The 15,150-nt window shown below is 39.4% G+C and overlaps 1 protein-coding gene across 1 annotated transcript in view; it reads right to left on the minus strand.

Annotated features, from left to right (window-relative positions):
- Positions 1-1,503: 1,503 nt before the first annotated feature.
- The window catches only part of LOC149207741 (uncharacterized), a 247,421-nt gene continuing 233,774 nt past the window's right edge, over positions 1,504-15,150 (minus strand). Inside the window, exons 5-7 of the mRNA XM_089395852.1 lie at positions 2,414-2,482; positions 2,067-2,273; positions 1,504-1,883 (exon numbers count right to left, since the gene is read on the minus strand). Of these exons, the coding sequence (XP_089251978.1) occupies positions 1,753-1,883; positions 2,067-2,273; positions 2,414-2,482 (407 nt within the window). The 3' untranslated portion in view covers positions 1,504-1,752. The remainder of the gene's footprint in view (positions 1,884-2,066; positions 2,274-2,413; positions 2,483-15,150) is intronic.

Below are 15,150 nucleotides of genomic sequence, written 5' to 3' on the forward strand. Positions count from 1 at the left end.
TATATCATGTACTTGTTATGATGAACATCTATTGAATCATTAGCTATGTGCATATCATTTTAACTCACTTTACTTCCAAAGTATTTTACTTGCAATTTATATCATGTACTTGTTATGATGAACGTCTATTGAATTTAATATTGAAGTATTTCCTCTGGGGTAAGTACATATCTTTCATTTTTGCAAGTAGAGCTTTAGTTTATTTGATCTCATATTGCAAGTTATTTTACATTGCTATTTTACATGCTGTTAGAATCATGAATGATTATATTTTGACTTAAAAGCATTTCTTTAAGAGCAATTTTATATCTTCCAAATTGATATCATCTTTTCTAACATTCATTTGTTTTGCATGATTATTTGGTGTTTCATTTTGAAACATTTTATTTTTGAACAAGTGTTCATTATTTTGAATCAATCTTGAAGGCAGTGGCTTTAGATGTTCATCTTTGAATTGTGTTGATGATTATTGAGAATATCTTGTATTGCTCTTCATACTTGTGAACTTGCTCATAATCTTGGAGTAATCCAATTGACCTTAGTATCTCCTAGAAACCTCATATTATATTTTTTATATAACTTTTCATTAGGGACCACCCCGCTTAGCTTACCTAGGAGAGAGCTTAAAATGAGAGAATTGGGAATAGGTGACAAACTCATCTCTTAGTTTTACCACCAACCACGCCTTGTGGGGTTAAGAGCTTTTTCTCACTAACTTAAGTGTGTGCGAGGAAGCAACAACAAGGCCCACATGCCAGATGGGACTCCAATCCCAAACGGTGTGAGGTGAGGTTTGTGTGAGGAAGCAACAACAATGCCAGATGGGACTCCAATCCCAAACGGTGTGAGGTTTAATTGAGACTTCACACTCACGTAATTCCTTAATTCATTAATTGAGATTCCAAATATTAATCAATTTTAAACAACCTAATTCTTCTAAGCATTTCCCTACTTAGTTGATTGAGATTTCAAAAAATAATCATTTCAAAGCAACCTGGTGCTTCTAACCATTTTCCTAATTCATTGATTGGGATTCCAAAAAATATTATTTTTTTAGCCAACTATTTCTTCTAAGCATTCCTCTAATTCGTTGATTGAAATTCCAAAGAATAATAAAAAACATACTCATTTTTTCTCTAATCCTTCCCTATTCCTTCCCGTAATTTGTTGATCGAGATTCCAAAGACCAGTCAAAAGCATCATTTGTTCTCTAATCCTGTTATTTTATTCTTCATACTCATTTTTCTCTAATATAGAACTGGTTTGAAATGAATGATTTAAAGCATAGCATAACAAAATACGGTGCCTACTTTCCAGCTGTCATGGATGTAGACGACTTGAGAGAAAATATCAAAAAAAAAAAAACACGGTTATCTAATTCTCGTTGGAACAAAGGTTTTGGAAGATTAAAAATTATAGGTGTATACTTGTAGCTTTTGTGAAGCCGAGAGATAAAACTTTCTGCACAAGCATTTAAAAAAAAAAAAAAAAACTGAGATAAAATAGAGAAAAGATGAAAACAGCTTGAATTTTCTGCGTGTACTACCAGTTTGTCATTCACTGGCCATCCGTAACCCAAAAACCCACCTCGATTACAGAACAGATTGCAATCATGACCAATCCACTATAATTGCAATCCAGACAACAGAACATGGATCAATGGAATAAAAAGTAACATTACCACATCTTATAAACATTTTAGCTAAATTCCACGAGCATTATCCCCTTTAATTATTCCTCAGAAAAAACATATTACTTTTGAACATTCACATCAGGACCGGAGGAAAATGTTGAGGCTTCTGACTGCTTGAAGAACTCTTTTGCATGGTGTGCCACATCAGCCTCCAAAATAGCTTCCAAAACAACATCAGAACCTGTGAATTCTGCAACGATGGATGCAGGAGTCAACTTAGATGGCATAATGGATCACAAACAAGTCTTATCTGCTGGACCACAGTGCACAAACACGATGAAATTGATGTTCAACTTATAATCTAAATCTTTTAAGAGGAAAGAAGAATTGCTGCTGACAGAGAATTTCAGATTGTCAGCTTGAGTTTTAAAACCTTTGCATTTGGGCAAAAGCCCTGCACTTTCTGCCGAGACAGGCAGAATCATAGTCTGACCAGCTTTTGGCAAACTTTCAAGATTCTCCTGTTGCCTAGAAGAATAAGCGTCCGAGGCTCCAAAACATTTATCCTTCACACCTGGGGATTCTGCTAGACGTGCATAAGCTGCTGCTCGACATTGTAATTGGACAGAACTTGGGGCCTCTGTATTTAAGACCTACAATCATTGCATTAGTAAATTATAAATGAATCTGACTACAAAAATAAAACATATCATGCCTGTGACTGTTCACTAGTACGTTTTTAATCAACATTATTTTCAAACGATCAATTTTTCTAGCAACCTACCATGGAGATGATATTCTTCTGAATCCCATCGCTTGCTCTGTGAGTATGATCCAAAGTTGTTGAACCTGAAAGTCAACCAACAGTTCTAAGTCTAACCCATGAATGGAAGATGTCAATGCCGAATAAGTTTATGATAGGATTCCGAATATTAAGTTGTGATTCAAAATATAGCCCTTTATTTAGTAAATAAAACACTTGATAATATTTTCATACCAATTGAATTTACCCCGTCAGTCCAAAGAAACATCAGCCCTTGGGTGCTGTCTTCCTATAACCAACGTTCAGATATTGACAAGATCTGGATGCATACTCTGCTTTGTGAATTACCATTAAAAACACACAAATTCTCCCATTGGAGTTCTAGTTATCGGGTTCATAATGTTTGCAAGCCTTTTTTTTGCACTTGTAGTCAATTTCTATTCATCGCACACCTCAAAAGTTATGCTGGCTCTTGGATCCACGCTTTCTAAAAACTTTGTGAAGTTCCGTTTCCAGAAAATTTCAGAATAGAGAACATGACTTTACCTCAAGTGCAGGCATTACAGGTAACACATTGTGTAACAAGTCCTTTATCATATTATAACTTTTGTCAGGATAAGGGCAAGCATGTTTAATTGACAGCGATTGTCTTGTGTGTGTGTTGGGTTCAACGGGGGTGGTGTTGGGGAGGAGGGGCGGGGATTTGACTTTGGGGTTACTACTTCCGTGCCCTTGACTATTGAACAAAAGAAAAATTGGAGATGAAGTAAACAAGGCTAACCAACATATGTCAGAAACCAATGTCACTTTACCTTTGAAAAAACCCAAGAAACTTCCTACAGCAACTGGTTCGGAAGGAAAACAGAACAAACAAAGACATCCAATTAAATTCTAAGCTGCAATAAGATTCACAGGCAGCTCAAAACTTTATTTGCTAAAATCAGTCAAGACTCAAAATAACGTATTTAGCAAATTAGACATGAAAAGTGGATTTTGGCAAAATAGGTATAGCTCCTAAAGACAGATTCAAGACTGGTTTTGTTGTGCCACAAGGACAACACTAGTGGAGAGACGTGCCCTTTGGATTAAAAAATGCCCCTTCTTCCAGAAACACATGGAAGATATATTTAAAGGTCTTGATTTTTGTATAGTTTATATTGATGATTTGTTAATCTGTTCTAAGGACCGAAGACAGCACAAACAACACTTAGAAGTTGTCTATTAAAAAATTTATAGACATGGCCTCGTTTGCTCCAAAAAGATGGGATTTGTAAAAACATGCATTGAATACGTCGGGCTGATTTTAACACAAAAAAAGCTTGAGTTTCAGGTTCATGTGCTTAAGGCCTTACAGGAATTAATAACAGATAAAAAGCAGTTGCAACGTTTCCTTGGGAGCTTGAATTATGTAAGGAAATTCTATGAAAATCAGGTTAAAAAAGGAAGTTAAGTGGACTGATGCAATGACCAAATTAGTCCAAATTATCAAGCAAAGTATCCAACATTTGCCTAATCTCACACTGCCTAATCCAGATTTGTCACTTATCCTGGAAACAAATGCATCAGATATTGTATGGGCTGGAATACTATCACAAAATCATGCAAGAAAGAAAGAAATTTGTATGATGCAGAAACAAGATATCCCTCATTGTGAAAATTCAGAATCCCAAATCACTATTGCATCAACTGATTACGTTTCTCCTATTTGTTAATTATTGAAGCAAATTATTTACTGTTTCCTACAGTAAACACTGAAACGAATACACTGCAGCCTACACCATTTAATTTATAAGCGGAAACAAGAAACTGAATAGGAAAGAGATACAGCGCACACACACCTACACAGTGATTTTTTGACAAATGTCCCTGGAAAAACTCAATGCGGGAAAACTGGTGCAGCAGCTGAGGGTTTGTATTATTATGCAGTGGTAATCTCTGAATACAATCTCTGGATGCCTTCCCGGCAATCCAGTTATAGAGAATAATTGACAGAGAGATTTGTGATATTACCTCACACTATCACTGGAAGTCCTGGCTGATCCAGCCCTTGAATGAACAGCCCCTGGCTGCCTCTTCGATGCCTATGCGCAGTGTCTGCGTCACACTGTGTCACTCTTCCTGGCTAATCGATTTGCCTCTAAGATTCTAACTTTTGCTCTCCTGGTCTCACACCCCGGCTTCTAGCTACAGAAATCGAACCCTCCAACAAATTTCAGACTCCCTCAAGGGTTTTGCATTGTCTCTGTGTCAGCCTATGCCGCCTCTGTGTGGCTTTGCGTCAGCCTCTCTGTGTCTGCGTTGCCTCTACTGGATCTCTCTCTCTCTTCTCTACTAAGTATTCTCCGACCGGGAAAGATTTCCCTTCGAATACTATCCCTACCCCTCTTTGCAAATGATCACTATCGAAAATCTCTCCGGCAGTTGCTCTGCTTCAGAATATCGAACTTTTGATCTCCCCTCTGTGTGTTCTCCAAGTGCCCCTCAAGCCTCTTCTTATATCTTTTTGTTGGACAACCAACGGCCTAGATTAACTTTTAGATCATTTTGGCTTGACCTTCGTCTTCTTCTAGAAGTTACACCCACAGTTTAGATTAATACCCATTGATTATTTTAATTTCCTAAGTTTAGACTTATGGTATTGGAGAACGCATGTGTCTAAGCCTCCCTACAAAATTTGAGACTTAGAGCACATCCAATGCTACTAGAAATCAACACTCCCTCTTAGCGAGGAATGTGCTCTAGAAATGCACCCTACGAAAGCGTCACTCTGTTCTGTAACATCTCCTTCTGCATTGCTAATGTCTGACATCCTATCCATCAACTATTGCACAAATGTTGCATCTATAACTGCCAACACTGCATCCGTACTACAACTCCCTCTCAATTTTGCATCCGTGTTGCTGCTGGCACTGCCACTGCCAACTACATCTACACTGCAACCTTCTCCAACTATTGCTGCTACTGCATCAACAACAGAAAAGCATCCCAAATTACTGAATTGGTGTTCAGTATGATGCATCTCGTTGTTGGAGTTCGGATTGTTTCTATTCTCTGCATTGACCCTCTGAAGCATCTGTGTTGTTGATGACCTCTGCTCTATGCCATCTGCATTGCTGCCAACTCTGCTCTGCGTTGCTCAGTCTCTGGCGCTACTAGCCACTGCAACTGTCACTCCGACACTCCTTTGCACCAACTGACACTGGTCCATCCTGCTACTACTGATCTAGGCTCCCGTAGCAAGGAATTGATCCGAGAGGTGGGCTCCTCAAGGATCCTGCCCATCTGCAATCCTTTCGAACTACAGCTCTAAATCACCCCACCTCCCTCCTGGAGATGCTTGGGCTGTCATGGCGAACTCCTCCTCCTCGATCTTCGCAGCTACAACCTCATTGTTTCTGATGCCTGCTCACTGGGTAGAGGGAGCGCACTACTTCAGATTTGCTTTACCCATTTGCTATGATGCCCCTTATTTCAGGCATTGCAACAATGATTCTATTAGCAAGTGTTTTTCAAGCAGACTCATGCTACAACCTTTGGATCATGCTTCTCATCTTTGTCCTTCCTGGGAGGACACTGAGTTGCGTAGTGACCGAATTCACCACACCTGAAGCATTTGATCTTTGAAACATCTTTCTTCTTCTTTCGTTGCTCCTGCTGCCCCTTGGATGCAAGGGCTGCATTCTCTTCCTCCTCCTTGGGCTTCGACCCATTGTTGTTGCTTCCGTCAAGTTTACACTTGACCAAGTCCCTCCTCAGCTCCTCTTGCTTAAGAGCTTCCCACATTTCATCCCAGTTTGGCAAAGTCGCCTTGCCCAGGATGCTCTAGACAAAGACTTGCCACTCCTCAGATACTGAATTTAGGGCCAGTCTTACCATCTCGGAACCTTGAGGTGTTGACCCCACAGCTGCCAACTCATCTCGGGTCTCCTAAAGCTTAGAGAGGAACGGATCAATGTGTTCCCCCTTCTGCATCTACATAGATCTCATCTTCTGCTCCAAGTACATCTTCCACTGCTCGGAAGATCCTTGATACAATGTCGACAATGCATCCCACATCTCCTTGGCAATGTTTCTACCAGCGATGTGACAGACTATATGATCCTTTACTCCATCGAGGATCATTCTCTTTGTCTTCGCCATTTCTCCCTTGTACTTCTTGAGCGGATCTAGATCTGCAGGCTCAGCTACCACGTTGTCAACGTAGATTTTGAGAAAATGCTCGTCCAGAAGGCATGACATCCTTGCCTTCCAGATCACATAGTTGGATGCCCTATCCAACCTATCCTGATATCTTAGTCCACTGGCTTCCATCTTTGCCAATCGAATGTCGAATAGCCTCCTCTCTCCTTTGCGCAGCACTAGACTGGCTTACACACTCCCTATTGGAGCTTATAGATCTGCCCCTTCATTGTCGCTCAATAATTGAGAATTCGAACTCCTTGGTTGGAAGTCCTCCGAGGAAGAATTCCCTCAACCGTGTCTCTCTCTTCCCTCTGACATCTTTCTGCGCAGCAACTGCCTGCAAAAAACCGTGTCCCACCAAAAACCCCTCTTCGCTAGCTTCTATTGTGTTGCTCCCTCTACCGCTAACAGATTTCGATCTGGAAATCATACCTCTCTGTCGACTCACCCAGAGAGAGATTTACCACGGAAATCTTGCCCTCCTGACCTGAACAGCGCAATCCCTCTGGGGATTCGATTTGTTGCCTACGCAAGAATTTCGAACTCCCCTTCTTCCTTCAGCGTTCAGCTCTTCCGGCTCTGTTCTCTTGCTTCACCTATAGCTCTAATACCACGTGAAAATTCGGAATCTCGAATCACTACTGCAGCAACTGATTACATTTCTCCTATTTGTTAATTACTGAAGCAAATTATCTATTGTTTCCTACAGTAAATACTGAAATGAATACACTACAACGTACACCATTTAATTTATAAGCGGAAACAAGAAACTAAACAGGAAAGAGATACAACATACACACATCTACACAGTTATTTTTGGACAAATGTCCCCGGAAAAACCCAATGCAGAAAAACCAGTGCAACAGCTAAGGGTTTGTATTATTATGCAGTAGTAATTTCTTAATAAAATCTCTAGATGCCTTCCCGACAACCCAGTCACAGAGAATATCACTGACAGAGAGATTTGTGAGATTACCTCACAATATCACTGGAAGTCCTGGCTAATCCATCCCTTGAATGAACAACCCCTGGTTGCCTCTGCATCAGCCCAGCATCACACTGTCCAAGACATGCATCACTCTTCCTAGCTGATCGATTTTCCTCTGAGATTCTGACTTCTGTTCCCTGTGAAAATTTCTGAATAGAAATCCTACTGCAATGATTAATATTATTTCTTCTACTTATTACCTCATAAATAAGTTATCTATAGTATTCTTACCACAAATATCGAAATATATTATACTGCAGCTTTCACAATTAAAACATTGCATAAAGTAAATGTAAGTAAAATACTGGCACACATACAATCACAATGAAAGTTATTTTTGGACAATTGTCCCCGGAAAAACCCAACGTGGGAAAATCGGTGCAACAGTGAGGGTTTTATTTTATTATGCAGCAATGAAATCTGAGTGCATCTATGGATGCCAAACTAGCAATCCAAACAGCAAGAAACTCCGGGAGAGATATTCCCTAAGCAACCCTGGCACTTGTGTTCCTGCACGCGTGTTCTTGCACTTGCGCGTTCCTACACTCGCGAGTTCCTGCACTGGGAATAACTCAGCCTCTTGCTACTACCTCTCTGGATCTAGAAATCTTCCTTTGGATCATTGTCCTTGCCCCTCTACTGCAAAAGGTCTCTTCGATTAGAATTTCCTCCTGAGAACTTCTCACTTCATAAATTCGATCTCTTGATCTCTCCGTGTATTTTCCAAAAGACCCTCAAGCCCCTTCTTATATCTTCCTGTTGGACAACCAACTGCCTAGATTAACTCCTAATCAAAGGCTCAGATCATTTTGACTTGATCTTCATCTTTATCGACAAGATTCACCCACAATTAGATTAATACCCTTTAATATTTTAATTTTCCTAAGTTTAGACTTTGAACTCCATTAAAAATATTAATTATTTTAATATAATCATCTCTAGGTGGAATTTCCCAAAACAGTTTCTGGGTTCTTTAGAATGCATGTGCCCAAGCCTCTTTGCAAAATTCGAGGCTTAGAGCACATCCGATGCTACCCCAAATCAACACTCCCTCTTAGCGAGGAATGTGCTTTAGCAATACATTGCTACTACACTAGTACACACTGCTCTGACTCTGAAGCATCGTCCTTTGCACCGCTGATCTCTGACATGTTGTCCACCAACCACTGCGCTATTGTTGCTACTGCACTGCTGCCTTTGACACTGCCACTGCCAATGCTACATTTGTACTACAGCTCCTTTGAAATTTTGCATCTGTGTTGTCGCTGGCACTGCCACTGCCAACTGTCCCTGCACTGCAAACCGCTGCTGCTCCTGAAACGGATTTTCAACCATACCCATCTACTCTTTGAACTGAGTGAACTTAGCTCTTCCGAGAGACTTTGTGATTATATCGGCCACCTGCTCTCCTATGGGAACATATTGTAGTTGTAATGCCCCACGCTGAACATAGTGTCTGATTAAAAGTGGCAACGGATATCTATATGTTTCAATCGATCATGAAATACTGGATTCTTAGAAAGTTTGATACAACTCTGATTATCGCAGTAAACCTTGGTCGCTTCCATCATTTTTCTGAATAAGCTCACAAGCAATTTTCTGAGCCATATGGCTTCGCACATAGTTGGGTTGGCTGCCATACATTCTGATTCCGTTGAATTCAGTGCTACTAATTTCTGCTTCCTGCTGCACCAAGATATCATCCTTGATCCAACACTGAAGCAGTACCCTCAGGTACTTTTTCGGTCTAATGAATTACCTACCCACTCTGCTTTAGTGAACCCATTCAATCTGACGTCCTCCCCTCTAGAGTACTTCAACCCATATCCGACTGTTCCACGTACATACCTAAGAATGTGCCTCACCGCTGCCCAATGCACCATTTTTGGTTCCACCATGAACTGACTAAGAGTTTTGACAGCAAAAAAAATGTTTGGCCTAGTGTTGACCAGATACATAAGCAACCCAATGAGCTGCCTGTACAAGGTGGGATCTACTTCTTTGTCCTCTGATGCATCTATTTTCTTCTGGTTGGTGATCATGGGAGTAGCCATGGGTTGACAATCCTGCATTCTGAATCTCTTCAAAATTTCTGTAGCGTACCTTCCTTGTCCAAGTAAGATCTCCCGATTCTTCTGCCAAACTTCCAACCCCAGAAAATAATGCATCAATCCCAAGTCCTTCATGTCAAATTTGGATTCAAGATTCTTCTTGCAGTCCTAGATGACCTAGTTAGGAATAGGTCATCCACATATAGTACCAGAATAAGTGGTTCATTCTCTACCAACAAATAGTAGAGATTGGGATCAACATCACTCTTGACAAATCCCAACTGCTGCAAGTAACTATCAATCTGACCATACCATGCTCTGGGTGCCTGCTTGAGCCTGTACAGGGCTTTCTTTAACCTACAAACATGAGTTTTCTTCTCATGAGTTTCGAAGCCTTCAGGTTGTTCTATATACACCTCCTCTTCTATCACTCCATTCAAGAATGTTGTCTTGACATCCATCTGGTGAATCTCCCATCCCATTTGAGCTGCTAGGGATATAACAGATCTGATAGAGGTATATCGAGCAACTGGGACGAAGGTCTCTTCATAGTCTATTCCTTCTTTCTGAGCATACCCCTTTGCTATGAACCTTGCCTTATACTTCTCTATGTTGTCATCTGCAGCATACTTGATCTTGTAGATCCATCGCAATCCTACAATTGATCTATCTTCTGGTCTCGGTAATACTTCCTAGACATCATTCGTCATGATGGAGTTGTATTCTTCCACCATGGCATCCACTCATACTTGGTGTTGAACAACTTTCTCTTCTCCGCTCTAGGAGCTCCAACAAACTCCTCTACGTCCCTTAGTGTCTATCGCACTTCTCTGCTTGTTCTACCACTAGTGGTGGGGGGCTCAACCAACTCTTCCTCCTAATCCTGTCATTCCGTCTGTTGAGAAGCATCTGCATTTCCTCCGTGCTGGTCACTATACTCGACCCAAGTGTATGCTCTCCTGCCTGTCCTTCTTGTTGCCCCTGTTGTTCTTGGACTAACAGAGCATCTCCTGACTAATCTTTTGCAGGCATTTCACGAGATTTCTTGAAAGCTCTATCTTCCATGAACTTTGCATCTCGTCTTACTACAATCTTCCTGCTGCTAGGTATTGACCACTGGAGTGGCACTTGATGATTATATGAAGACTTGCCCAAGGATGATCCAGAGAACATTTGTACCATCAGATATCATCAGTCAACAAAGTTTTTTAACTCTATTTCTATCTTCTCATCATCTTTCTTGTACCCAGATTCCACACCCTACGGGGAATTGTAATAAGCGATATTAGTAATGATGAGTTTTGAGTCTGTAACAGGTCTGGGATGTTGGGACTCGATCAACAAACAAGTACACCTTAGAGTGTTTTTTTTTTTGTCTGGTTAATTATCCCTTTTTTTCAGAGGCGGATGATTTTCTAGGTTTTTTTCACTCACTTTTTATCCCAAAGTCAGGGTGACAGTTTGAAGGTTGAGCCCCTAACACATTTTAGTGTCTAGAGTAAATGTATATTATCATACTAGATCACACAAAAAATCGTGGAATTTGGTTAGGTCTAAGTAATCATTTTTTAATTTTTTAGATTTCCTGCAAGTCAAAAATTGCAAATAAAATTGTATTTAAATTGTAATAAGTGTAGTCTAGAGAAGTTGTATGGGATATGAACAATCAAAATTACACCTCTCACCCTCAACTTTCTACTATGACACATTTCGAGGGGTTAATAATGTGTTTTGGACCCTCAAAACCCACATTTCCTAAGTTTAGTGGAAACTGTGGCATTTAATTAAGCCATAAATTAAATAAACGGAGAAAAATAAATATCTACACATGCTAAATGTTGTGGAAATGAGGTGGAAAATTATAGGGGAGTTAAAGTGAAGTACCAAGGTGATGTGAACTCCTAAAATCAAGGAAAGGACATGCTCAAATAAAATCGAATTTCTGACATTAAATGAAAAAGCTACTTACTTGGAAATTCGAATTTGTGAAGTTAATGCACATCCAGGAGGATTTGGGAGAATATTTGGTGGAGATTTTTGTGGAAAATTGTCCTCACATGGCTTACCACCCATATACACTTGTCATTCTATCATAAAATTCGAATTTTGCACATAAGGGAAGAAGAAAATGATGTCCACTTGCCAGAATTCGATTTTTACACTTGGCATTGGAGCTCCATTCAACAAATTCGAATTTCTCTTTGGGATTCTCACCTCATGCCACTTGTTTAATCACTTCTAGATTGGGATTGGCTCCCATAGTTCTATATAATAGAGCCTTGAGCTCTCATTTGTATGATGTAATACGAGCTATTGTGCTTGAGGAGACTCTGCGGGATTGTATTCACTACTTGCAATATAATACAACAGTCTTTGGGGTAAAGCGTGATGGATTTCTTCTCCTTGCATGTGTGGTAATTTTTGATTTGTTGTTATGCTTCTGTTTATTTCCTCATGTCATTATTTCTTTCATGCTTGTTTCAAGTTATGTTAGTATGTAGCAATCTCATATTAGCATAAGAATTAATTATTTGCTTTAGGAAAAGAAATCTTCTAGTGGATAATAGATGTATCTCTAGGAATTCTTTCCACTTCACTTATTTACTTTCATGTCGATTTAATGATTTGTGGTGAAGTTTTGTAGATGAACCATTATTTGGTCAAGCTTTTCAAGCGTGAAGGGAAATTCTCGGAAGAATCAACCCATTATTGAAAAATATTCAATGAGAACCCGCATGTTTTGAATTCCAAAGTCTTATCTATATCTTATTTGTGTCTTGCAGGGATTCTTTCAAGTTTCTTAAAGCTTTTATTTCTTGCATCAAAATATCAAACTTGGAAAATTTTATTTTTTACGTATTGTACTTCATTTATCAATATCTGGCTATTTCAAAGAGCTAAGTCATGGCTAGTCAAAGAGGAGAGCTTGCTCATACTCTTTGGCCTAGCCTCTTGTAAATTATTTTTGTAACATACTTTGTTGTCATCTTGGTCTAACATTTGAATTATTTTTGTATCCTTTTGAGCAAGATAGTTTCCATGCTTTGATTTGTAGACTTATTCATCTTGAAAGCATTTATAATATCTTGTGCTAACAATTTAGTGTTTCACTTTTCAGGTTTATTTTGGCTTTCCATTTGAAAGCATTTCACTTCATTCTAAGCAAAAAACAATTTCATTTTTTAAAGAGCAATACTTTGAAGGCACTGGTTGTTTATGTATTTCATGCTTATCTTATTTGTTTATGGTTATTGCTCATATCAGTTTTTCTTATAAATCTTAAAGAAGTAATCTATTTAACTCTAACAATTCTCCTAGAAACTCACATCTTTTTTAACTTAAATTTTCATTAGAGAACACCCCCCTTAGCTAACCTAAGAGATAGCTCAAATGGAAAGAGTCATGATTAGTGTGAGAACCCCTTCTCTGAGTTCCTTACCACCAACCACATCTTGTGGGGTTGAAGGCTTTTCTCACTGACTTGTAGGTAGGTGTAGGCGGCAGGGTCAACACCAGGAATGTAGATTCTATATGCCTTTGAGGTCTCGTTGTATCCTACGAGATACCTCTTCTCTATTATCTGATCTAGTTTGTTGCACTTCTCGTCTGGAATGTGACAATAAGCCACACTTCTGAATATCCTGAGATAACTAACTTCAGGGTTCTTCCATGTGAAAACTCCTTCAGGCGTTCTCTTCCCCAATGCTCTATGAGGAGTTCTATTCTGGATATACACTGTCGTGTTGCAAGCTTTTGCCCATAGATACCTAGGTAGATCCTGATCATACAACATGGCTTTGGCGGCCCCAACAATAGTTTTGTTCTTTCGTTCTGCCACTCCATTCTGCTCTGGATTATATGGAGTTGTCCACTCTTTTTTGATGCCCTCCTTTGGGCAGAAATTTGTAAAGTCTTTATCTGTATATTCTCCCCCATTATCTGAATGCAATACCTTTATCTTTTTCCCTGTCATATTTTCAACAAGAGCCTTAAACTCTCGGAAACGATCAAAGATCTCATCCTTGGTATTTAAAAAATAGATCCAAGTTTTTCTAAAATAATCATCGATAGAAGTGACAAAGTATTCGCCACCACCAAGAGCCCTTGTGGACATAGGATCGCAGATATCTGAGTGTATTAATCCTAATACACACATTGCTCTATTGTTACTTCTGGAAAAAGTTGTTTTAGCATACTTTCCTAGCACACATCCTCTGCACAAGTCATCATGTTTATTACTAATGATTGGTACCCCTGTAACAATCTCTCTGAGCATCCTAAGTGCTCCATGGTGTAAGTGTTCCATTCATCTGTGCCATAATTCATTTCGCTCCTTCTCACCGTTACAGTTGTTGCCTATCAATGCCATTGGCGATTCAAGTTGCAACCTATACAACTTGTGGCTTCAAACCCCAATTTTCATTTTCTTTTTCCAACTTGGATGCTTAACGTATACATTTTTTCCTATGAAGTATACATCATATCCCTTGTCCTGTAACTGGGACACTAAAATTAAGTTCATTCCTAATCTTGGCACATGCAGAACATTGGTGGCTCGAATGTTGGTCCCTGCTTCCGTCTAAAAAGCTATGTGCCTCTCTGAAATTGTGAAGTAATCTGTGAAGTCTTTATCTATATATTCTCCACCATTATCTGAACGCAATAACTTTATCTTTTTCCCTGTCATATTTTCAACAAGAGCCTTACACTCTCGGAAACGATCAAAGACCTCATCCTTGGTATTTAAAAAATAGATCCAGGTTTTTCTGGAATGATCATTGATAGAAGTGACAAAGTATTCGCCACCACTATGAGCCCTTGTGGACATAGGACCGTAGATATTTGAGTGTATTAATCCTAATACACTCTGTTCTATTGTTACTTTTGGAAAAAGTTGTTTTAGCATACTTTCCTAGCACACATCCTCTGCATAAGGCATCATGTTCATTACTAAGGACTGGTACCCCTGTAACAATCTCTCTGAGCATCCTCAGTGCTCCATGGTGTAAGTGTCCCATTTGTCTGTGCCATAATTCATTTCGCTCCTTCTCACCATTATAGTTGTTTCCTATCAGTGCCATTGGCGATTCGAGTTGCAACCTATACAACTTGTTGCTTCGAACCCCAATTCTCTTTTTCTTTTTCCAACTTGGATGCTTAACATATACTTTCTTTCCTATGAAGTATACATCATATCCCTTGTCCTGTAACTTGGACACTGAAATTAAGTTCATTCCTAATCCTGGCACATGCAGAACATTGGTGGCTTGGATGTTGGTCCCTGCATCCGTCTGAAAAGGTATGTGCCTCTCTGAAATCTGTGAAGTAATCTGTGAAGTCTTTATCTATATATTCTCCACCATTATCTGAACGCAATACCTTTATCTTTTTCCCTGTCATATTTTCAACAAGAGCCTTAAACTCTCGGAAACGATCAAAGACCTCATCCTTGGTATTTAAAAAATAGATCCAGGTTTTTCTGGAATGATCATCAATAGAAGTGACAAAGTATTCGCCACCACTAAGAGCCCTT

This window comes from Pinus tabuliformis, chromosome 1_2, assembly GCF_031772625.1.
Source record: "Pinus tabuliformis cultivar Carrire ecotype Pingquan chromosome 1_2, CPIR1, whole genome shotgun sequence".
Classification (NCBI taxonomy): domain Eukaryota; kingdom Viridiplantae; phylum Streptophyta; class Pinopsida; order Pinales; family Pinaceae; genus Pinus; species Pinus tabuliformis.